General features: G+C 45.4%; 1 protein-coding gene across 1 annotated transcript in view; it reads left to right on the top strand.

Moving 5' to 3' along the window:
* Tbcd (tubulin folding cofactor D) overlaps window positions 1–24,648 on the top strand; it is a 153,977-nt gene that overhangs the window by 74,297 nt on the left and 55,032 nt on the right. The window contains exon 14 of the mRNA XM_051182690.1: window positions 17,657–17,813. Within this exon, the coding sequence (XP_051038647.1) occupies window positions 17,657–17,813 (157 nt within the window). The remainder of the gene's footprint in view (window positions 1–17,656; window positions 17,814–24,648) is intronic.

Consider the following 24,648-nt stretch of genomic DNA (forward strand, 5'->3'; position numbering starts at 1 on the left):
TGCTGTTGGGTACAGATATGAATGTGGTCAGCTGCATCAGAGCTTATTTTCCTGGGTCCCTGCCTGAGCCATCTGAGGGACACTTCCCTGTGCTACAGGGTATGGAAGGCAAGCAGCATGGTCACATGTAACATAAGTATTCCTTTACAGCATGGCTTGGCTCTTAGCTTCCTTCCTATCCCTTAAACATCTTTTTACCTGTGCTTTTGAGCTAAGCTGAGTCTCCTTTGATGCCACGCAGGGGTGGGTGTGCAATATGTAAGAGGGTCTGCACAGCCTTTGCCGAGTCTGGTGAGTCACTTCACACAGCAGCCTCTCTCAGAAAACATTTTTGAATCACTTATATTTCTGCCCTTCTTACAAGAAATCACAAGATGATTTTTTTCCTGTAATTTTTCTTGTGCTCCTTTTTGTGAGGAACATCTGGAAAGTAAAAAGGAAATGAAAATTGCTGTATTGATATTACAAGTCTGGTTTCAGTTTCCCAGTGCCCTGAAGTGCCCCAGGGGCAGGTCTAGGCAGCAGGTTGCTCACTCTGCAGTGCTCTGTTCAGGTCCTGGTGACATTATTCGGTTAGGAGTACAGGGTCCTTGAGTGGCAGGAGAAGGCAGCAGCATCTTGCCCAGACTCTGGGGAGTGCACAGGGTTCTGGGGCTGTGGCAGTCTCGTACTCCTAAGCTTTTAAGAGGAGTAACAGAAGGCCCAGGGCCTGTCCCAGGTCCTAGTAAGTCAGTCTTTGGCGACATGGCTTCTTTCCCATTAAAGAGGGAGTCTCTTAGGGTTTCTTGATTGGAATTCCTTTTCAGTTAGGATTGTAGTAGTGAGAGACCATCTGTGGAAACAAGTTATTTTGCTAATCTCCTAAGAGTGGTCTTGAGCTAGTCCTGAGGTGATGGATGGGTCCTTCCCAGCATTCCTTTCTCTCCTTCCCAATTCTTCCTGTTCCATCTCTGTTAAAGGAAGTCCTGGCTGGAATGTGAAAAGCTCTGTTCCCAGTGGCCTGGACACTTTCCTAGACTTGGGTTTAGCCCTAGGCACTGCTCTTGTTTGCTCAAAGCCACTGGCCAGATCTGGAGCCATAGCCCAGGGGGCAAGTGCTGCTGCTCAGTAGACAGAACTGTTCAGAGCTTCTACAGGCCCAGCAGGGCATCTGGCCAAGATGGGGACGAGCCACCTCCCTTCCTTCTTGCTCTTATTGCTAGAACTTCTCCAGGGTGGTGGGCCAGATGGGGGTTACGATCACTGATCACTGGCCAGTGAAGCTTGTGCCTTATCCCACGGCTGTAGGGGTCCTCAACTGCCATAGGCAGGAGGCAGACATGTTAATGGAGCCCTTAGTGCTTCCTGGCAGCCTTTAGGACTCAGATGTGTCCAGCCTTTTGACACTGGAATATAATACTCTTGTCTACAGAGTTTATGCTCAAGGACCTGTAATTGAATTACCAAAACAAAATACCAAAAAACCCTCAATGTTTTAAGTAGTTTTACAATTTTGTGTATGTCTGAGGCTTCTTTTATCACTCTCCTTGGCTGTATGCATCCCTTGGGCTGTAGGTTGGACATGCCTGGTAGGTGGTATAATTGGTTTCTTATTTTAAACAAAACTAAGTGGACTTCATTCACCTATATACAGAGTTGGCTGGGCAGTTCTAGTGAGACAGGGCCAAAGTGTGTTAGAAAGATTTATTTTTGGTGATTTACTTTCCTTTCCTGGGAAGGGTAAATGTAGAGCTTTAGGAAACCTGAAGGCTCAGATGGTGATACCATCACTTAAGTTTTCATTTCTTTGTTAAGGTGATGCCACTCTGAGCTTTTATAGACCTGGAGATAACTTACTTTGGGGAGTAGGTAGGACAAAAGGTGCTTCTTACACTTTTCCTACAAAGGCTCATGCGGGTGAGTGGTATCTCACTGAGAGCTGCCCTGTGGTGGGAGGCCTGGCTGTACCAGAATGTGGCCTGTGGGCAGCTTGTGTAGGGCACATGTACTCCTGGCTCTTTTGCCTCTGAGCTGTGTGGAACCAGGTTCCTTGTGGCTCTTCAAGAGCCTTCAGGGTGAATGATTGAGGGTGAAAGGCTTTTTGTTTGTGTTTGTGTAAACAGTCCCTGGTTCTTCCCGTCCCTCCTGGTGTTGGTTGGCGCCGATGCTCTGTGTCTAAAGGGAAACCTGAAACTCTGAGCAGCGGCTTGCTTTGTCTTTGATTGGGAAACTCAGTTTGGGTTTGTGAACTTGGGCCAAGTCTTGAGGATTCCCACAGTTTTCCTCACCTGTCTGCTCTCCCAGCCCAGCAGTGCGGCTCTGGGGCCTTGTTTTCTGGCCATGCTTGGGACTTGTTAATCTTCCAGGTGTAGCCCAGCAACTTTTTTCTGGACACTTTTGCTATGCTCACAGCTATAGAGAGAAGTCAGTTAAACTGAACAGGGACAGGTAAAATTTAAAAATGTACACTAAGATTGCCTTTTCTCTCCCCATGCTACACATAATAAGAATTATGATAGTAATATTGGTGAGCAGACAGAGACGTGCAGAAAGCTCAGCCAGACTTCCCTGACCGGCCTCTCCACACTGCTGTGTCTGCTCTCTGCTACATCTCATCATTTACCAAGCTTGATTGCAAGGTTATTCTTTCTCATTGGCTGTGTCCCGAGCTGATCACTTCCCATCTGTTGCAGTTAGCGTCTTTTAGCTTTTTACTTTTTTCCCCAAAATGTTCATTTTGGTTTGCTCCCCCTCTTTTTCTGTGTTATGACTTTCATTGCTTCTTAACTTTTATTGTTGCTAGTGTTCTGAGACCAATTCTAGCTATGTAGCCATCAGTGGCCCCAGAGCAGCGCTCTTTCCGCTGCTTCCCAAGTGCTGGGATCATAGACAGTAATTTTTCATTTTTCATTCAAAAATTTTTAATTAGTTAGTGTGTATGCCTGTTTTGTCTGCATGGATGTCTGTTATTTATTTAATGTGTATGATTCTTTCTGTCTGCATGTATGTCTGTGTACCACATGCATGCTTGGTGCCTACAGAGTCCAAAAGAGGGCATCAAATCCCCTAGGACCTAGAGTTACAGATGACTGAGAGCGGTCATGTGGGTGCTGGGGAGTAAACCTGAGTCCTCTGCCGAGAAGCCGTGCTTTTAACTGTTGAGCCATCTTTCTGGTTCCACTTTCATTTTTTAAAAGGTAGAGTCTTCTGGCCTCTGAGGGCACCAGGTGTGCAGGTAGTGTACAGACATACATATAGGCATAGTACCCATATACATTATAAAGAGGGGGAAAAAGGACAGGGTATTGCTGTATAGCCCATACTGGCCTGGAACTCCAATCTTCCTCTTCCTATTTCACCTGTCCCAGTGCTAAGACTGCAGATGTTACCACTGTGCTTGGCTTTCTCACTTTCTTTTTTTAGAGTGTCCTCTCCTCCTCCTCTCTCTTTTTTAGAGTGTCCTCTCCTCCTCCTCTCTTTTTTAGAGTGTCCTCTCCTCCTCCTCTCTTTTTTAGAGTGTCCTCCTCTCCTCCTCTCTCTCTCTCTTTTTTTTTTTGGAGACAGGGTTTCTCAGTAATACCCTAGCTGCCTGGAACTCACTCTGTAGACCGGGCTGTGCTCAAACTCAGAGATCTCTCTGCCTCTGCCTCCCAAATGCTGGGATTAAAGGAGTGTGCCGCCGCCACCACCTGGCTTCAGGATTATATGGTTTTGAAGGCAAGAATTAAGTAAGAATCACCCTTCATTGAACATGTTAGGCGTTGCTCTGCTTGTTGAAGTTTTAAGTCTATGGCTATCTTATAGTAGGTGCAGAGTCCACACCCTCATTCCCAAGGGTCCAGCATGGTCCATGCATAGAAAACAACATATGCTAGGCTGGTGCCCAGGGTTTTCTATCCTGTTAGCTATTCCAGGTCTTCCCTGGAGGCTCCAGGAGACAGTTGTACACAAGGAGAGAAAAGCAACAGTAGAATGAGTGCTTGTGAGGCAGGGTACCTCCTTCCTCTGCAGCGCCTCTGCCTCTCCTAGCTGGCCATATGCATATAGTCACTCAACCCTGGCCTTGCTAGCTCTGAGCTGGGCATTACATGTGTGGTGACACTGGTGGTGTCCCTGAGTGTTACTATAGATGTCAAAACTGATGGAAAGTAAAAGTAGGGCTGCAGACATAAGTTGGTAGCGCCAGTTCTCTGGGAATTTTCCATATTATTGATAGCAATAAGGTCAAATAATAAGCCAGTAGAAACAAGATACCGGACATACATCCTTTCCTGTCTAATAGTGTGCATGTATGTAACATTTGAACAGTAGAAATAACAGGCTTGGGTTCATGCAAAAAATTAATAATATTGTATACTCATTAGGCATAAAATAATCCTTAAGAAGCCTCAACGAGTCCCAACAGTGGACCATGTCCTCAGATTGTGAAGTGGCAACAAAGATTTTTGCTTAGAAAATTTTTGGTTTGGAATGGACTCTGTTGGTTTGGAAAGTTTGTATTGTTGCTCTGTGCCTAGTTAAGTCAGGCTAGCCTACCCTGGATCATGTACAGCATACTTGACTACTGTGTTTGTTGATGCTATGGTTCTTTTTACTGAATGTTTGACATTGTTTTTTTCAAAAGTTTCTCTATGCATACAGAATTTGCCTAAGATATCTTTGTATCTGAGAACTCTTCTTTAGGATAATTTTACTTGTTTTGAATTTTTAGAAGTTCTTCAGTTAAGGTGTGTTAGTTTTAACCTTAGCTCCTGGCTGGCCACTCCCATGGGGCCTGCTGGTTTGTGCGTGCACGGCCAGGGGCAGCTGTCCACATGATTGTACTCAATGCTGGCTACCTCTTTTCTTGTTTCTGAATTTTGCAATACCACCCTGGATATGCATAGATACAGATTTCTTGTGTATCTTCTTTTATGTAGTTATGTTTTGTGTATCTGACTTGTTTTTCAGTTGTTTGAGAAAATTTCCCTGTAATCTGGAATTCCCTTATTTCTATTTTCTCTTTATGAGAGTCAGCCAGATCCCTTCCCACCTTTTGTGTCTTCCAGGCCCTTCCTCTTTCATATTGTCTGTTTCCTTTTGACTTGCATTTTGTATGATTTATTTATTTATTTATTTATTTTTAGCTTTCATCATCCTGATAAGGTTGTCTTAACTGCTACATCTTTTCCTTTGTTAAAGCCAGACTTCGTGTTTTTAATTTAGGTCATTGCATATTATGCATAATAAACTTTACGTTTATATATGTGCATATTATGGGTATTTAAGCATTTTAAATTGTCTGGTTATATTTTTGGTCCTATCTTTGTAGTTCATTTTAAATTTCATCCTTTATTTAAACATTTCTTAACATGTAGTGTTCTACAAAATTGCTCTTTGGATTTGTATACATGAGTGTGAGGACATACGTATGTGCTTGAACATGTGTGTACACACAAGCATGGGGAAGCCAGAGGACAGGCTGTCATTCCGCTGACACTTTCCGCCTTTCTTCTTAAAGATCTTAATTTTTAAATTGTGTATATGTGCCTGTGGAGGCCAGAGAAAGGTGTTGGATCCCCTGGAACTGGAGTTGCAGCCTTTTGTGAGCCACCGATGTGGGTGCTAAGAACTGAACTTGAGTCTTGTTCAAGAGTCATGGGTGCTCTTAACCCCTGAACCAGCTCTTTAGCCTTCCACCTTGCTTTTGAGACAGGGTTGCTAATAGGCCTGGAGCTCCTCGGTAGGCTAGGCTGGCTCTAAAGCAATCCCCCAGGGATCTGTCTGTCTTTGTCTCCCCAGCACTAAGATTACAACACATATCACTATGCCTGGCCGCCTCCTCTTTTCCTCTTTTTATTTTCCTGTTTCTTTTTAAAAATAAAAATGTGGGGTTCTGGGGATTGACCTCAGGGCCTCACTCTTGCAGGGCTTTACATGAGACCATCTTCTGGACACACTGACTACTTTAAACCGAGTAATTCACTAACGTGTGGGATATGCAGGGTTGCACAACCATTGCTTCTCTCTCATTCTAAGACTTTTTTTTTTTTTTTTTTTTTTTTTTTTTAATTCACCACAGGAGACACCAGAGCCCAGTCACAGTCACCCATATTCTTCCCCAACATTAACAATTACCAGTTTGTTTTCTGTTTCTAAGTTAGTAAGTTACAACTTTTGGATCTGGCTTCTTTCACTGAATACCCATGTTTCAGAACTCCATCCCTTTTAAAGGTTAAATCCAGTGGTGTTTGGGTTGTTTCTTCCTCTTAGATATCATAAGTAGTTTTGCTGTGGACATTTCTAGAGCAGTATTGGTTGAGTTCTCTGTCTGCTATGAACTTACCAGATCTCATGACAGTTCTCTGTCTGCCACATTGTTTGCCATGGCAGAGTTTTGTCTTATACCTCTAGTGGTGGTGCACTACTCAGTCGATTCCCTTTTGCCCAGTCTGGTGGGTATGAAGAGTGTGTGTTGGTGTGATTCTTGACTTGTAATGATCTTGAGCATCTTCTCAGGCACTTGTGTGTCTTAGGTACTGTATCTCTTTGGGCAAAAGAGATCTTGCTTAGGCTGTGTTGTTCTTTTGCTGCAGCTAATGCCTATAAAACACAAACACGAGACTCAGCGCCCATGTGGAGTTTATTGAGAGAGGGGAGAGAAAGGGGGGGGGGTAGCTGGTGGCTAACCGAAAGGAGAGAGAGAGCGCAAGGGGGGGCAGTGAGAGAGAGGAAGCCAGAGAGAGAGAGAGAGAGGCGCTTGGCACGCTTGCTTTAAAAGGGGGGCTTGCACATGTGTAACTGAGCCCTCTGGCAGCCAGGTAAAACTTGAGGTATCGATGACTTTGGCCATGAGCGTCCCGCCCATCTTTGGGGGTGGGGGTGGGGGTCAGCTGGCTGCTAGTTCCTAACAGGCTAGGTGTGGTAGTATGCACATACATATCATCTCAGCAGTCAGAACGAGGCAAGTAGAGCATACATTTGAAGCCACCCTAGACTACCTAGTAAGACAATGTCTCCAAAGAGACAAACCTCAAAAACCCCAGCAGCTCGTGCCTGGTTCGTATGGGAGGGTGTGAGTGGTGTTGAGAGACATTTATTTTTTTGAGAGGGAGAGTGCATTTCTTAGATGACCTTGAACTTGGGATCCATCTGACTTCAGTCTGTCTGGTGCTAGAGTTACAGGTATATATTGTCATGCCTGGGGAGTTTGTATAGTATGGATACTAAACCCTTACTAGCTATGTGATTTGCTGGTGTTTTCTGTCACCCTGCTGATCTCATTCCATTTATAGTATCTGTGTTTCATCAATATGTATTTATCACTCTCTTCAGTTTTTTTTTTTTTGTGTGCACAGTGTGTATATGAACGTGTCTGAGTACATGCACACATGCATTAAGGATGGGCTTTTATCTGGGTCTGGTGGTTCACACCTTTAATCCCAGCATTTGAGAGGCAGAGGAAATGGATTTCTGTGAGTTCAAAGTCAGCCAGGGCTACATAGTGAGATCCATCTCAAAAACAAAACAAACAACAACAAACGCAGGGCTGGATAGATGGCTCAGTGGTTAAAAGCACTGACTGCTCTTCAGCGGACCTGGGTTCAATTCCAGGCACCCATATGGCACCTGCCAACTCTGTAATTCCAGGCCCAGGGGACCCAACACCAATGCACATACACATATAAATAAATAGTTAAAAACAACAATAACAAACCCAAAAACTTTAAAAGCATCTTTGATTCATTGCTTTTGTTTGGTAATTATTTAGTTGGAGTTGGTATTCTCTGTGAAATAATGTATTGTTCAATAAAGTGTCAACATGTCAAAGTTGTCTGTATCTCAGTTTTTATTGTTCTTGTCTCTGTAGGAGCCATATGCATTGTAAAACCTCTCTATTTATGTTACATAGTTTGTCTTGTTTGTTTATGAAAGTGGAAATCAGCTCAGGGTCAGACCAGAGCTGTGATACTTGTGAGTATGGGGTAATACTTTGCTGTTTGACCCTGCAGTACTCAAGGTGCCTTTCTACCCTTATCTATTATTTTAGACACTCTGATGGTGTTTATGCCATTTGATGAAAAAGTTCAATTACATTCATTTTTCTTTGGTATATATCCCATGCATGCCATAACACACATATGGAGATCAAGGAACAACTTTGGGATGTTTTCTTCTATCATGCAGTTCCCTGGGATAGAACTCAGATTGTTGGGTTTGGAGCAAGCACCTTTACCTACTTACTGAGCCTTCTTTGCCGGCCAATTGATGAAACCATATTTTAGTGAGAAATCCTGCTCTGCAATTAAAACCTTTCACATGCTGAGCTTACTTATTTTTTTTCTAGCCAGCCTTCCTGGTGGTGGTGGTGATGATGATGATTTGTGGCCAGCTGATTTTACTGGGGAGTTGTACATCTGATTTTGCTGGCTGAAGAACCCAGGTTTCAGCACTTAGCAGGACACAGTTCCTGGGACTTGAGTGGGTCTTCCGGAGCAGAGAAAGCTGACAGTTATCCTGCATGTGCCTTCTTGTTTCTATGCTTGCTGATCTCTGTTTGTGTGAAGGGCCTACTGTGAGCAGATCACTACAGCTCCTGAGACCCAACTGCTTGCTTTACCCAAGCACATTGGGCTTGTGGGGATGAGGGAAGGGGAATTGAAGTACGTCAGCCAGTAGATGTGAGTGGAACTCTTCACTTCTACATGGGAGTCTGGCTTTGTCCTTGATCCTGCGTCCATGTGTGGTGCATTCACATGTGGCCCCATAAAGTGAGAGTATCTTTAGGGATGTGTTTTCTGTGTTACTCAGCCTTTTGTTGCTGTGACTCAAAAGGAAAGATTTATTGTGGCTCAAATTTCAGTTCAAGGTTATTTAAATGTGAGACAGAATTATCATGGTGGTGCAAGTACATGTTGGAGTAAGGTATGGCTTGCCTCATGGTGGTCAAGAGGGAGAGAGGAAGGGAGAGACCTATTTCTCCAAAAGCTTCTACCCCCTAAAGTTCCTCCTCCTGATAATGTCATCAAATTAAACATTCATCAGTATATTAACTCATTAAGTCAGCACTCTCATGGTCTGGTCACCTCTCAGTGCCTGGCTCCAGCAGCTGGGAACCTAGCCGTCAGCATATGAGCCTTTTCATTTGGTTTGGATACTTCTAAACCATAATAGTTCCCCTGAAGCGACTTGATTTTTTTGTAGAAAGTGAGTGCCATGAAGAATGGATGCTGTGCTTGCGAGCTGTTCCTGCAGGTGACAGATAACATTTTTTTGTAGAATCCAATTCCTGTAGTGAATACAAGTGATGGGGGTTAGAATTTATAATTACAGATACCAACTGAGCATCCTTTGGAATTGGTAGCCAGGGCTGACTGCCAGGCAGTATGATGCTGCAAAGTCTGAGACCTACTCAGTGGGGCTATTCCCACCAGGAACTGCATGTTCTCCTATCCATGATCATGACTAGGGAAGTTGTAGACATGTGGAATGGTGATACCAGAACCTCTCTAATCTGGTAGTTAAAAGATGGATGCCAGGCTTGCCATTAACCACGGCTAAGGACTTGCTACCATGTTGGATGTCCTCTATGACATTGTTCCTTCTGGAGTCTTGTGTCTCTCTTGCAACATTGCCTTGGGGATGTTAGAATCTCTGGGATCCTCCTGTCTTCTGAAATAGCTATGATGTTCCCAGAGGCTAGAGCCAGGGTCATTGTCTTGGGCCATTGGTGGCCTGGGCCTTGGGGCTGGGGACCCTGGTTGTAAGTCAGGTAGAACTGGTCTGACTTCCTGGTTTAGCCTTTAATCCTCCTGGACGCTGTTTTTGCTTCTTTCAAGCTGTTGTACTTGCCACTCTGTCATTAGCTGTGGGTGTTTTTGTGCCAGCAGCACAGCATCAGCAGAGGCTCACACCCTTGGTCCTGGAGGCACCTCCTGCCTCATGGTAATGCCATGTATCCTTCCTCTGTGGTGGCCTGTGGTGGCAGTGGGCAGGAACTGTGACAGCTGCAGGGTGATAACAAAAGGAGCCAATGGCACAGATAAAGGGAGCCAATACTAGGTCTTGTTGAAAATGGTTACCCAGGGAGTCTGGGAGTGTTTAGTTGGCAAAGAACCACCAGCATCACTTGAAAAGACTAGTATAGCATTGAGTCCAAACCTGGGCAGGCTTGGCCAGGCTGGAAGTCAGCACTTGGGTGTCTTTGAGAACCAACAGATATACTGGCTGACTCATGATGGAGAAGGTAGTGAGTCTTTTTTGTCAGTCTGGTGGCCTTTTCTTGTGCTTTTGTTGGGCTCCACTAAGCTCACGGCAGGGGATCCAGATACATCACAGTCCTTGTTTGTTGTGGTACTTGTGTGTTTGGGCAGTTGTAAGAATCATATCCCTTTGCCCTATGTTGAGGAGCCTGTGTTTTGCTTCCCTGGGAGACTGTACTGACCTTGCTTGAATACTCCAACCTGATTTTGTTTGAGTAATATAGGATGGGGTTTATAGGGCTTTTGGCATGTCTGTTGGGATTCATGGGGGTTGTTGGCGTGTGTAGTCATGGAGAACACAGAGAAGGGGAGGTGTAGCTGTGGGAATGTCCTGCTGTGAACATGTGATATGGAGCCTGTGGTATGGTGTGCACACCCTATCATTGGTAGATGGAATGGGGGTCCAAAGGTAGGTAGGATGGAATCTGTGGGGCTGGGTGTACACCTAGTTTGTATAGAATGAGGTTTGTGGGGGCTGTGTGCATGCTCTGTCATGGGCAGGTGCAACAAAATCTGTGGAACGGTTGTATGCGCATTCTGTCAAGGCAAGTTAAATGGAATCCAAGGGGAAGGGTGTCGTTCAGTCCAGCATGGAAGGGAAACCTCTCCTGAACTTATTTTGGCAGGAGCCTTCATTCATTTTGTCTAGGCCTTAAGTTTAGGCCTCACTTGACCTTTACTGATGAAGTGGAATTTGGTGGGAAGTGAATTGGGTATTCCCATGGATGTCTGGCTTTTCCCTCCAGCCTCATCTGTCATCTCTTGTTGGCCTGTTGCTGTTAGAGCATCTGACAGCACTTGAACACCATATTTCATGCAGCTGCAGCTCATCTTTCCTCTCCAGAAACCTTTGTAATACGGAGCAGTGTCTTGCATGTGAAGTTGACTCCGCTGAAAGGGCAGATAGCATAGACCTGTTGTGTGTGGTACTTTGGTAGTTGTTACTTCCGGGGTGTGGAACATGGTTGTGAGGGACTACGACCTTGGACTGAGAGAGGTTAGCGGGCATGTAAATAACCCCTCCAAGGAGGGTACTCTTTCTGGAGAGAAGCTCACAGCCCTGGGGTAGTGGAGTTTCAGTGGGGCAGAGAATTTGGCTTCCCTGTTGCCTTGAAAACTTGCATGCTCACTCTTGCTGTCTTTTGCCAACCTTCTGGAATACATGGGGGCACAAGTAAACTCTTGTTGCCTGCCCTCTCTGTCACCCTAACCATGTGGGATCTCACAGAAGCTGTTTTGTTTATGGTTTTTAAAAGACGTTCAGTAACTCTGGCTGACCCAGAACTCATGGAAATCCATTTGCCTCTGCTTTCTGATTGCTGGAATTACTCAGAAATTGTAATTTCTTAGTGAGTAATCAAGCCTGGCTTGACATGGAAACTTTCTGATGCTTACTGGGACAAAGCTATGCTATTGAGTTCTCTCGGACATGTGAATGTAGCTGAGTGGATGCTTTGCTGGTGTCCTTGATTCCTAACCATTCACCCATACCTTCTCCCTGTCTTCCTGGTAACATTAGCTGAACAAGGTCCTCTGGCCTTTCCATCCAGATAGGTGCTAGACCAGGTTCAATCAGTGTGACTTCTCAGAGTTCTGGGTTTTTCTTGACGCAGTGTCTTTATTTTTTATTTATTCATTTGTTTATTTTTGGCTTCTATGACAAGACACTCCATGCTTAACAAATAACTTGTGAACATAAGAAATTTACTGCTTGTTCCCAGTTTGGAGCTGGGAGTCCCAGATGAATGAGCTAGCATATTGTGAGTCTGGCTTCCTCACACTTGTCACTTGCTGTGTCCATCTGTAAGGAAGGCATTTAAGAGCTTTCTTAAGCTACTATATGTGATACTCATCCCATTCTTTGTGGGGCTTTCATAACCTCATCCCATGTCCCAGACAACACTCCAGGGTCTCATTCTGCTTTGACTTTTGTCCAGTCATTCGTCATTGCTTTGACATTACACCTGAGAAAAGGATGTCAGGAAGGGAGGGTTTATTTTGGCTTATGATACCAAGGGTTCAGACCATGATCAGTTGGTTCTGATGCTTTGGTCCTGTGGTAGAGTTGAGGTAGGAGGTATAAACCTTTAAAGCATTTCCCTAGTGGCCTACTTCCCCCAGTCATGCCCCACTGGCCGTAAGTTGTGAGATCATCAGTATCCATTGACACAGTTAGCGCCCTTGTGATCCAGTCATCTCAGGAGTGCCGCAAAACCCTCAGTAATCTTTGGAGGTACATTTCATATCCAAGCCAGAACAGCTTTTTATTATTATTATTATTATTGTTATTATTATTTTCCATTCTGAAGCACTTACATATTTACAAGATTATAAAGAAGTGTTCAGAAAGACCCAGTGGGTTTTTCTCTGTGACACACCAGAATTACAGTGTCTAAACCAGAATGTTGTCCTGGGCACAGGCTGTAGCTGGAAGAGATTCCCAGAAGAGTGAGTGAGTGTGCACGTGTGTGCACACGTGTGTGCATGCGTGCTCACATACTATCAGTCCCAGATGTGACTTTGTCTAAACTACCCCTACAGCTGAGACTTCACTATAGTGTCAAGTGTCATCAGTATTGTTCTTATCTCACCTCTGGTCTCTACTCCCAATCACATCCATCAAGAGTGTGGTATTTACCTCTCTGAGGAGATATGGGGGGGGTGGGATGTGGAGGAGGTGTGAAGAGGGGAGGAGAGGAGGGAGAAACTTGGATTGGTATATAAAATAAAGATTGTTTTAATAAAAAATCAACACATTTAAAAATTTTGCAAACAAAAACAAACAAATGGTGTTTATGGGAGCCCCATAAACACACTTCTTACTAGCTATTTTGTGGATTTCATCTGATTATCCAACTAACGGGGATAGAAGTAGATATACACAGTCTCGCCAAAGTATTTCTTATCATTATTCCCAGGAAAACCTGCTGCACCACCTAGGAGGCTGGTGTGGGTGGGTTGGGCTTAGAATTTCTAATGAGACTTCACCTGACTGAATTTCTTGGGGGGAAATAACCTTTGGAATGAAGACACTGCCAAGCTGCTGTGTTTCTTATGGGAATTTCAGGACACCTGGCTCTTGGATGTATAGCTGGAAGGTTTCTTGGGGGGTTTCTAGGACCCAGATGAATGCAGAACCTTTTTCTGGATTAAGTGTGGGCTTAATGCAGTGATCTGCTAGGTATGCAAACACCTGAAGTGTCCACTGGGCATGGAAAAGTGCAGTCCCCAAGTCGGGTGAGTTGTGCCTGGCTCTTTAAGGACAGGCCAAACTCTGCACATTTGAGGATTCCATAGCCATAGGCAAGAAGCTGCTGCTGCAAATCACTGAGGGGCCTGTGAGAAATTAACCTAGAGGTCTATGGAGCCTGATGTTCTGTCTCCAGCGTATTCAAGGGGCATTTCCCCAAGCAAGTTGGACTACATTCTTAAGGACAGTACACTGGCTGTTGGTACAAGGGCAGGTCCTGTAGCCACACCTGATCCTGGAAGCTGGCACTCTGGAGCTCAGGTTCTGTTGGCATGGCTCTATTCGTGGGATGAGATAGCTCATGATATTGCATGGACTTAGGCATAGCTTGGGAGACACTGCTCTCTGTGATGTGTCTATCTGTCCATGGCCAGTACCTTGCCCGTTTGTGACCTCCTGGGCTGCATTGGAAGAGTTGATTTTTTTTTCTTTTTTCTTTTTTCATATTCTTCTCTTAGAATTACTCAGGCCACTGTATACCTCCATCTCTGTAAGTTCTTTATCATGGAGTTTGAATTGGGAAGGTCAAGCAGAGCCTGGGGTTTACACCAGACACACCCCAGGAACCTGTGAAATTCATGATTGCCCAGCATGATAACGTGTTTTAAATTAGTGTGGCCGAGTGGCTGTCAGGAAATGTAACTGTATGGTGATTTTTTATGGGCTGGTTGTTTCTGCTTATGCAGAGGATGCCTGAATCCTCGTTCCCTGGCTTATAGGCTCTACAGACCCTGTAGTGAGGAAATGTGGGGCTCTGGGGTTAAATCACTTCTCTCACTTGGAAGCTGCTTCCTCCTTAGGCAGCCTGTGTTAAACAAACGACACGCTGTCTAGAGAGAAGGGTGTTCAAATTACCTTGCCGGACTCCGAGTTGCCAAAAGGAAGCCCTCTGGGGTATGATATATATATTTGACATGCATTTGCAGTGTGTAATTGGAACCATGAGAAAGGTTTTTGTTCAAAGCTATTGAACAGTTTCCTTATTTTAAACCTGTTGAATCTGGAAAGAGCTGTTTCTGAATTTGTCTGATAATGACTATATAGAGGTTGAAGGCAAAGAGTTTCCTGTTCCAAATCATCTCCCCCTCCCCCTCCAGCCCAGCTTTGTTTGTGCCCTTGTAGCCACTAAAGATAACCCTGGCTCTTATTTCCTGGAGCCCTGAATATCAGAGCTGGAAACTCAGTTCCTTTCTCTCACAGGACAGAGGCTAGATACAGCCCAGTAGGTCATCAAGTGAGGTGCCCTTTCTTAGGAGCAGCAGAAGCAGGCCCAACCTGTCTTCTCTTGCCCGGCTGCTGCTCTCACTACCTGAGGATGAATCAGTGACATTAGTCTGGCTTCCCTATTTTTTTGGTACATTATCTGTCATTGCTGTCTTTCCCAAGCTGTTGTCTTTTCTACAAACCAGTTCCTCTCCAGTGATCCCTTACTGGGCCAGCCTCCACTTAGCAGCAAGTCATTGGTGGCCATTGCCTCACACTGCATTGTTTGTCGGCTCTTGGTGTGTTCTCCGTGCATCTGTGGAGGCTGCTTTCATGTTTCTTAGCAGGAGAAAGGCCAGGATGCTGTCTCTGAAGACTGCTGGCTAGGCTGTAGGCCAGAGTAGAGGGAGGCCAGTTAGGTCTTTGGGCAACACTGGCAGCCACTGGCAGCTATGGATGACTGTAGGGCCTGAGGCCCCAGTGAGTTTTGCTTTCTGGTTTTCTAACTTAGAATTGTAGACAAACACAGGCATGGAAGACCCAGCATATTGTGACATCTGAAGGTCTTGGCCCTGGCTGGAGACAGGCAGGATGTGAATGGGTTCTTAGAGCCTTCAACTCCTGTGGCGTGTCAGGCAGTCTGGGTAGTTGGAACCACCAAGTGTCTTCCTAGGCAATTGGTTCTCCTAACAGTAAGTAGGGTCATATCCTGAGAAAGTTTGTCAAGACATACTTTTAGTGGATACAGACCCATCACTTGAGTTTCTGTGGCTGGCTATGTCATTAGTCCCTGAAAAGAGCTAGTTTCCAAAATTATCTCACTTGAACTTGGGGACAGAAATCTGGGCACTCTGGCTGGGCTAGGTACTGTGGTGTGTGAGGTCTATGTCTGCCTGTTGGGGTTGCTCTTGGGTGGCACCAAACAGTTTCCTGGTAAAGAGAGATGTGAAATGAAATGTCCAGAGTGCTGCTGCTGCCGCTCGCAGTTACCTGTCTAGAAATTGGTCTTGTCCTATGGAGTGATAAGTTGACACTTAGAGAGCACATTCAGATTTCCCCGAGGCCAGAGGCTTGCTGGCTGGGCTTGCCCAGAGCATCTGGGCTACATGAGCCCCAGGGAGTCCAGCTGGCAGTGATACCATATATATGGACACTGCCCTCCCACAGGTGCCACAGCCAATTTTCTTGACATTGTTTGCTCCCTAGCAAGCAACCCTGTTAATTAACAGAGTAGTGAATTTGAGCTGCAATTCCAGAGCAGCTAAGGCCTGTTTCAGTAGAACGGCTGATGGCTTTTTCAGCATTGCATATAAATGTAGTTAGGATTCCTAGTCCTTAGCAGCCATGGCGGTTCTCTTTTGCAAGGTTTATATTTAACTGTCAGCTCCATGTTTGGCGAAACAGGTGTGCACAGGAGTAATAGTCTGTCAGATAACTGGGTTTAGCTTGTGGCTTGCTGCTCTGCTTCCTGTTCCAGAGAGTCTGCCTGGTGGTGTGCTGCTTAACCTTAGGTTGTAGAGGAGTCTTGTAAGGCAATGGGAATTCTGGCAGAGAAGGGGACTAAGGCTAGATGGGAGCTAGGTATGAGTCGTAGGGACTTTAAGAATGAGCCATCGAGCCAGCCTTTGTGGCCACAGGGTGTCTCTGAAATGATGGGAGGTGGGGTTGGGCTGAGCTGAGCTGTTGGAATGTAGGAGCTGCTTTTGTGGATGGGGCTGACTCAGAGATTGGCTGTGAAGAGGCCAGGGATAGCTGGCCCTGAGATGACCACTTATTGAGCCCTACGCTATGCCCAAGACTTCAGTGTGGCCATGTACATGAGAAACTGCTGGGAAAATGGGCTGGACATCTAGAGGCCACAATTTGTCCCAAGTCAGTTGTCCTTATGCTGTGATATTCAGGAAACAGGGGATAGGCTTTATTTGGGGTTCTTCGCAGGAGGAGCTGGCTGCCTTCAGCATCTGCACGAGGATGTACTTTGTACAGTATTGCTTCCCTTAGGATGTTTGTGTCCAGGTCTCTTATCTACTACTTATCCTGTACACAGTTTACAGCCTCCCTGAATACCATAGGAATATGAAATATATTCCACTAGAACACCACTACTATTGGTATTTATATAGAAAAATCCTTATAAGCAAAAAGGCAGTGATTTGGTTTTATAACACTGATGGGGGAGGGGATATATTTATTATATGCAAGAAATGGGTACCTACATAAACACACCTGAGTGGTGCCATTCTTTACACTGTTTGTGGACAAAGGGTTGGTACTCGTGTGTGGTCAGGATGTAGAACACACAAGTTGGGGTTTCTGAGGGTGGCGTGCATGCAGTTGCCATCAATGGCATCCATTGATCTTGTCTTTGGAGTCCTTGGGCACTTTTAAATACTTAGTATCTGCTGCTAGTATTTGACTACATCCTTTGATTTATCTGTCAGCTGTGAATCCTACCTTGATGGCCTTCAGTGTTCCTGGCCAACTTCTGCCAGTAAGAGTGATCATTGAACCCCAAATTGCTTTGGAATCTCCTGCCATGTTATAGAACACATGGCTATTGGCACTGCTAGAACTATGATGCCAGCAGGCTCTTCCTCTGTCCCTCTTTAGATAAGGTGCTAGAAATTGAACCCAGGGCCTCACACATTCTAGGCACCTACATGCTTTACCACTGAACCAGTCGTATTTTAAACACATTTAAACTCCCTGGTCCAGGCTCCATGGTGTCTGTCTCTTCCCTTCCCTGACAAGACTTGTATGGTATCCTGTGACTTTACATCCTTCTGCTTCAGTTGTAGGTCTCACAATCACTACCCATAAACACATGACCCTTTCTATCCTGGTGTGAACTTTTGGGTTTTGCACTCTCTTGGTATGACCACAAACTTGGGAGCTTAGCTGTTGTTGGCATGCAGACATGGCCTGTCTGTGGTCCTGCCTAATGTTGTGCCATCAGTTGCTCATTGTTTTTGTCTTCTGCCAGTTGTCACAGTGATCCTGAAGGCACTGACCTACGATGAGAAGCGGGGTGCCTGCAGCGTGGGTGCCAACGTCAGGGATGCTGCCTGCTATGTGTGCTGGGCTTTTGCCCGTGCCTATGAGCCTCAGGAGTTGACACCTTTTGTGACTGCCATTTCAAGGTAAAGCATGTTGGTTGCAATTATGCCATGTGGTAGATTTACCTCAGGCAAACATACCATCTTCCCTGAACTTCTTGTCCACAGATAAGACATTCTCTACAAGTAGCTGTCAATACCAGCATCCTTGGACTTCACCAAGTGGACAAGATAGGGAAGATTACCTTATCCCGTGGAATGGGACAGGATCTGCTAGGTGGGGAGAAAGGGTTCCAAGCACTGCTGTCCAGGGAAGCAAATGGGCTCCAGGTCCCACTTCAGTGAGATGACATGCAAGGGGACAGAGTAAAAGCTCAGTCACTAGAATACTCTGGAACCCATGCTGCTAGTGACTCTGGAGCCACTAGTGGCTGTCTCACAGTGTGCTAAGGACAGATCAAGCCATAGATCTTGCCCTAATGAACACAAAGACTCAGTCATAGAGGACCCATTATGGCATTCACACCATGATGAACACACTGAGCTGCTTGACACCCTCCTTTGGCTCCTTAGAAAGAAAACAGAATGAAGCTTGAATTCAAAGAAAGTTGGCTGCCCCTCCCTGCCAATGTTATGTGCCTATTGATGCACAAAACTGCTTGTGCTGAGGACCCATTTGTTCTGCATCTTTCAAAGGGAGAGGAGAAAAAAAAAAAAAAAAACAAAACTCCTGAAGAGCATTGGTCATTAAGAACCAAGGGGTCATTCCCATCCTTCACAGTCTTTTGGCAATGCACCAGTGCCGTGCCAGGGTCACACCTGGCTCTATACCTATCTCCTACACCCCATTCTATCCTGTTTTCATTTTCAAAAAAAAAAAAAAAAAAAAAAAAAAAAAAAGGACACTCTAAGATGGCCTTGCACAATCTCTTGGCCATGAGGTTCACTGTCTAAAGACTGTAGAAGGTGGCTCAGATTGAGTCTGGCATGGCCTTCCCAGAGCTTATGTGGACTGAGCTTGCTCTGAATGTGGGATGTCTCATGGGGAGATGTGAGGTCCTCGTCCTGCTGAGTTGAGATGTTGGGCGTGGTGTAGAGAATGCTGCTTCTGTTAGGACTCTGGGTGAGCATATAAGTGTCCTTGACTTTATGTACATACAGCTCAGCCTCTGGAATGACCCTAACTTTCCTGGCCAAGGAGTGGTCGGTAATGCAACCATGTCTAGCAGTAGTCTGTAGAAACTCCTGTGGGTCCTACAGAGGGTTTGAAGAGGTTGGTCTTGCTGACATGTGGGGAAGCCTGAGGGGCTGCTGGGGAGCTCACATCGTGTGTTACACATGGAAACTACAGCTGTCTGGCTACAGCACTGCTAGCCCTGTCCTTCACAGCCTCCTGATTCTTTGAGCTGGTGGTCAGCAGACAGTGGTCGCTGCTATGGAATTTCTTCTGGCCCCTTTGCCTGCACCTGCCTGAGATGGGCAGCAGTGCCCTTTGGATCTGTGCTGCTGCAGGTTTCTGGCCGGTTGGACAGGTTCTAAGGAACCTGTGCCTGGCCCTTCCTGGCCCATCTGACTTCAGGCACCAGTGGGGGAGGGCATCTGTGTGAGTCAGGTGCGCCTGTGAGCTTGGGGCCTGCACTACCTCCCGCCTGGAGCTCTATGCTGTCTTGAGTATCGGTCGGGTGTGCCCTGCAGACCTGCTTGTGAGGTTTGTCATGAGTGACCATGCTTTTTAATTACCAGGTTTTTAAGCCCATTAATTCTGGCACTTGATAAAATCTTGGTATCTTTACTTTCACAAACTCCTCAGTGTATCCTGTAAGAAGTAGAGTTGAGATCCAAATGTAGATCCCAGAATAAATAGAAATATCTGTCAGAAAGAACCAGGGAGGTGATCACTGAGGAGTTCTCGTGTGCCTTGGCGCCTGCTGCAGAGACAGCCACTAACTAACCTTTTCTAAGTTTTGGCTGAAGAAAGGGATCAGTTGTTCTTCCCCCTCACAGCCTTAACTCAGCTTTAGAAATCGTAAAGGATTTTAAAGGTAAATTTGTATCCTTTTGAAAGACTTTTATCTTTTTGGCTGACTTTGAAAACCATCTTTCCTTGGCTTTGACCAAAGACAGGTGGAGCAGGAATGACTATTTTGTGGCACAAACCTGGCTTCCTGAAAAGCCCAGTGCAGAGCAGTGGCAGGAAGCTGTGAAGCGAATATGTGATGTCTGGTAGCATGTCACCCACATGGTTCTTTCTAACCAGAAGTCAAAGTCTGATGTACAGGAAAGAAAAGAAACTGTCTGCAGCTGCCAGAGTGCTCTGCCTGTCACCTCCTAGTGATTTCCTCACCTGAAACTCTTTTGTAAGCTGAGCTCCTGTTGACGTTCACTCCGCCCAGGCACAGGCCCGCCTGTGCCAGGGGCAGCTCCTGACTCTCACCTGCACTGTGCAAACCGGCAGGGCAGCGTGGGCTGCCTGTGAACAGCTTGGGATTGGCCCTGTAGGATCTCTTCCTCCAGGGCAAGATTGTCCTGGAAAAAAAAAAAAAAAATCAGGAAATAGCAAGCATTGCTCAAAGCTATGTCTTGTTCTTCTCAGCCTCTCTGAATGGCCCAGCGTCCAGAGAAAGGAAAACTCCTGTCATGAGGAGAAGGCCAGCAATTGGAGATAGTCTTGGTGTGCCAGGCCTAACTTTGTGCTGCTTGGCCATGACCCCAAAGTACATGGTTCTGCTTATGGCTTAGGGAAATTAGTAAAATGCAGGGTTTATATTTTAATGGGAGTTGCAACTTTAAAGCTATAGATGGACAATGAGCTATTAGTTTTCTCTTTTAAAAATTACTTCAGAATGGCAGTGCTATATGCTTGCCTTTGAGTGCTACATAGTATCATACAAATGGAAAACACACACACACACACACACACACACACTCTACATGTGCTGAAGTGAGGTAGAAAACTGTGGGGACGGAGAGAAACAGGCCCAGGCATGCCACTTTCCCTTGGCTTGTACCAAAAAGAGCATCCCTTCTGTGTTGGTAAATCCTGGCGAGCTATCACACAGCTTCCCCAGAGAATCAGGCCAGTGGACACACCCACAAGCACCTCTCTCCAGATACTGGCTTTCATTGTGGTTGCCAGGTGTTGCTCTTCAGGTTTTCTCTGAAGTAAGAGGAGTAACATTCACACAGGGTCATCCTGCTGAGGGTGATTGAGGCCCAGGTGAAGGTTAGTAGGGATGAGAACAGTGATTTAGGAAGGTGCTTTTCTACTTCTGTTTGACTAATGTCATTAAACCCCTTTGCAATTGAAACATATTTGTATTTTTAAATAATCCAGTCTTGTTCTGAAGGTAGGAGAATAGTTTTAAGGAAGTTAGTCAGGAGCTGGAGAGATGGCTCAGTGGATAAAAGTGCTGGCTGCTCTTTAGAGGGCTTGGGTTCGATTCCCAGCCTTAACATGGTAGCTCACAACTGACTGTAATTCTAGTTCTAGGGAATCTGAAGTCCTCTCTTGGCATCCTCAGGCTCAGCACACATGTGTTACACAGACAAATAAACACATACAAAAAACAGAAACAAAAACAAAAAAATAGAAAATATAAAAAAAATTTAGCCTAAATTGAAAGTGTTTAAAAACCTATTATACTCATAAGTGCATGCAGATTTATTCTAATTAACTTGAAGCTTACTGTTACTTAAATAGCAGCATTTCCCAAGTATTGTTACATTTACCTCAGTATAATCTCTGAAGTGTGATGAAACAGGTAAGTCCTGACTCATGCCTATAATCTTAGCACTTGAGAGGCTAAGGCAGGAGACTAACCTGGGCTACAGAATGAGTTCCTTCCTTAAAAAGAAAGAAAAGTTATGAATGAAGCAGTGACTTTTAAGGCATTTGCTTAAGGAAAAGCTAACTTGATGGTAGTGTATGAGGCCGTTGCTCCTCTTGACTGTGTTGTTAATGTTGCACACAAGCTTCCTCTGTGGTGACAGCCGATACTGGGCTCTGACTCGATGTCCCAGTCCTCGTGGCTTGCAGCTCACTTTGCTTGCTCACACCTTGGTGAGGTTTGCATGGAGCAACTTGTGTGTGTTCAGTGTCAGAGACCAAGAAGAACTGTCGCCAGCAATCTCGCTGTCTTGAGAAAAAATAGTTGAAACATTCCTGTGCTCTAAGGAGCATGGTAGCTGGGGCTTTTGTGAGCACACAGACCTGTTAGAGTGAGTGTGGGCAGGGTGGCCCCACAAGTAGGTGGCCAGGCCTGCTGCAGCTGCCTTCCCATTGGCCATGGTCCCCATGGGAGGAGCTGCTTCTCGGGGCTTCTTGTGTTGATTCTGAGCACAGGCAAAATGCCAACAGATACATGTATAAGGTACTCACTCAGCTTCCCACACACCTGAGAAGGACAAGAGGAGTTGGGAGAGGGCCCCAATAGGGGCTACCCTAACTAGCACCTCATCATGTCTCATTTGCAGCTGTAAAGTTACTCAGTAACCTGTGGAAAGCATTTTAGGTAAAAGGGTGAATTGGGCAGAGCCCTATCCCTAGGAGGAAGGAAGTAAAACATTGAAACTAATGCTGGAATCAGCATGTTGTGCAGCTTTCATTTTATCACCATACCTGTCTGAGGCAGGCAATGTGCTGTTTGGGATTTTCCTCATTCCCCTGCCCAGTGCCTGGATGGATACAATGCATAGAGAGGACTATGAAAAAACAGCTTTATTTTCTGAGTGGCCCGGCTCCTCCAGAATGAACACTGGGTTGAAATTGGACTTTGCTAAATTTGCCTGGGCAGGGTAGGATGTCTGCAGATAGGCACTTAACTGGGGATTTAGGAGGTTAGTTAAAATGGATTGTGCCCATGATTTTGGAGAGGACAGAGCTGTCTGGAGATGGAGGTGTTGTTTGTGTTCATCCTCTCTTCTCTAGTCAGTGTTCCATGGCTTAACATAGTAGTTGAGCCAAATGCATGAACAGGAAATTCTAAGAGTTCAGTGCTGCATGACCTTTCAGTATTATCAGCTGTGGCCTACATTTCTTCTAGGCAGACATTAAAGGAAAGCAGACATTTTTACTTTCTTTTCCTAGAAAACATGGTTTCAAAAAGCAAAGCTCTAATACAGAACAGTACTTAAATTTCCATTCTAAGAGTGTAATTAGAATAAATGCCCAATGTACTCCTTAAAAAATAGAATATCTTCTTCTTTTTGACGATTTCATATATTTATACAACGTATCTTGAGCACATCCACCCACAACTCCTCCATCCCACTCCCCTGGCAACCTTAACAGGTCTCCCTCCCAAAGCCCTCTTTTTTTCTGTAGCCCAGTGAATCTGGTTAGTGCTGTCTGCTGAGGTAATGACTGGTCAGTTTTGCTTGGCCTTGAAAAGGTCTTGTGCAGATAACCTAGGCTTCAGGGGGTTCATGAGCCATGTCCTGTTCCGGAGACAAGATTTCATAGCACTCCATCCAGCTCTCAGAAGATGGAAGATGTGCCCTGAACCTTGGAGAAGGGGATGGGGTGGAGCAAATACATTCTCTTAACAGCAGTTAGAATGTGGCTTATGAATTACTAGACCACCTGAATACAGTCCTCAGCCAATGTTATGATCTGAAGGCCTTTCACAAAAGCCTTTGTGGTGTGTTAGGGTAGAAGCAGTTTTAAAATGTTCATTACCCTCCCCTGTTATAAATCAGATTTCCCCTCTTCTCTGTGCTGCCAACTGTGATTATTACAAACCAAGACAGTTGTGTTCCTGCTCCTCCCCCATTTGCATATTGGAATTATAGAGCAGTGTTTTATCATTTCTTTTGTTACACTTAGTCCTCTCTTCTGTGGCAGGTTTGGCCAACTGATACAAATATACTTAGCACCATTCTTAGTTTTTAAACATTAAAAAAAAATGTGTGTGTTTGAGTGTTTGCACACCTGTATGTGGAGATCAGAGGACTTGGTTTTCTCTTTTACCATGTGTGAACCAGGGATCAAACCCAGGTCATCAGGCTTGGTGGCATGCCGAATTATCTAGCTTCCTCTAGTTCTTGCTCTTGAACATTTTCTTGCTTTCTGGACCTCAAAGATCATTTTTGTCCTTTGGTGATCCCTGGTGTATTTGGAGTCTAGGATTGCAGGTGTCCTTCTCCTAAGAACCCCCCTTTCATTGAGTACAGGATTCCAACTTCATCTGTGGAGGCTGTTTGTTCTTGCCTGGGCCTATAGGAGGCAGTGGCTCCAGACTGTGGGAGTTGGGTGGGTGGGTGGGTCTGTGGCCCCACAGCTCTGTCTCCTGGGCTGGGAATAATGCTCACTGCATGTCTGGGAAAGTTGAGAATGAGGTTGAGAAAGACAGGCTTGGCTTGGTTGTTGGTCCTTAGGTCTTGCACCTTGCTAATTCCCGAGAAGGTCCCTGGGGCTTCGAGGGATGCAGGGACCAAGGAGGAACATCCCGGGTGGGGAAATGCTTTCCCTGGGCAGTGTTCCCCTTGAAGATGGGGCCCATAGCAATGATTGGTGGATGCAGGGGAGACGAGAGACGTGAAATGGGGAGGAGCAAGGACTCTCTAGAATCTGACAGTAATGAAGTTTGATAAGAGAAAGACTTAGTTAAAGCCTGTTGAGTGTAATGAGAGCTGGGAATAGTTGTGTTGGTGTAGTGTCACTATTTCTGTCCGTAGAAAAGGTTGAGACTTAACAGCTGCCTTCCATGTGGTAACTGCTATAACCGGCTGACTGACTGTTATCAGGTTACTCGTAACTATTTCAAATACTTGAAGGATACTACTTATAAAAAAAAAGGCTTATTTTGGTTTGTGGTCTGGGTCCAAGGTCAAGAAGCTGTATGTAGTGGTGGCCTCCTTGCCCGCAGAATCCTGAGGCGGCATGAGTGTCACCTTGAAAGGGGCAGGGAGCAGAGTATGG

This window comes from Phodopus roborovskii, unplaced genomic scaffold (genome assembly GCF_943737965.1).
Source record: "Phodopus roborovskii unplaced genomic scaffold, PHOROB, whole genome shotgun sequence".
NCBI classification, from domain to species: Eukaryota; Metazoa; Chordata; class Mammalia; order Rodentia; family Cricetidae; genus Phodopus; species Phodopus roborovskii.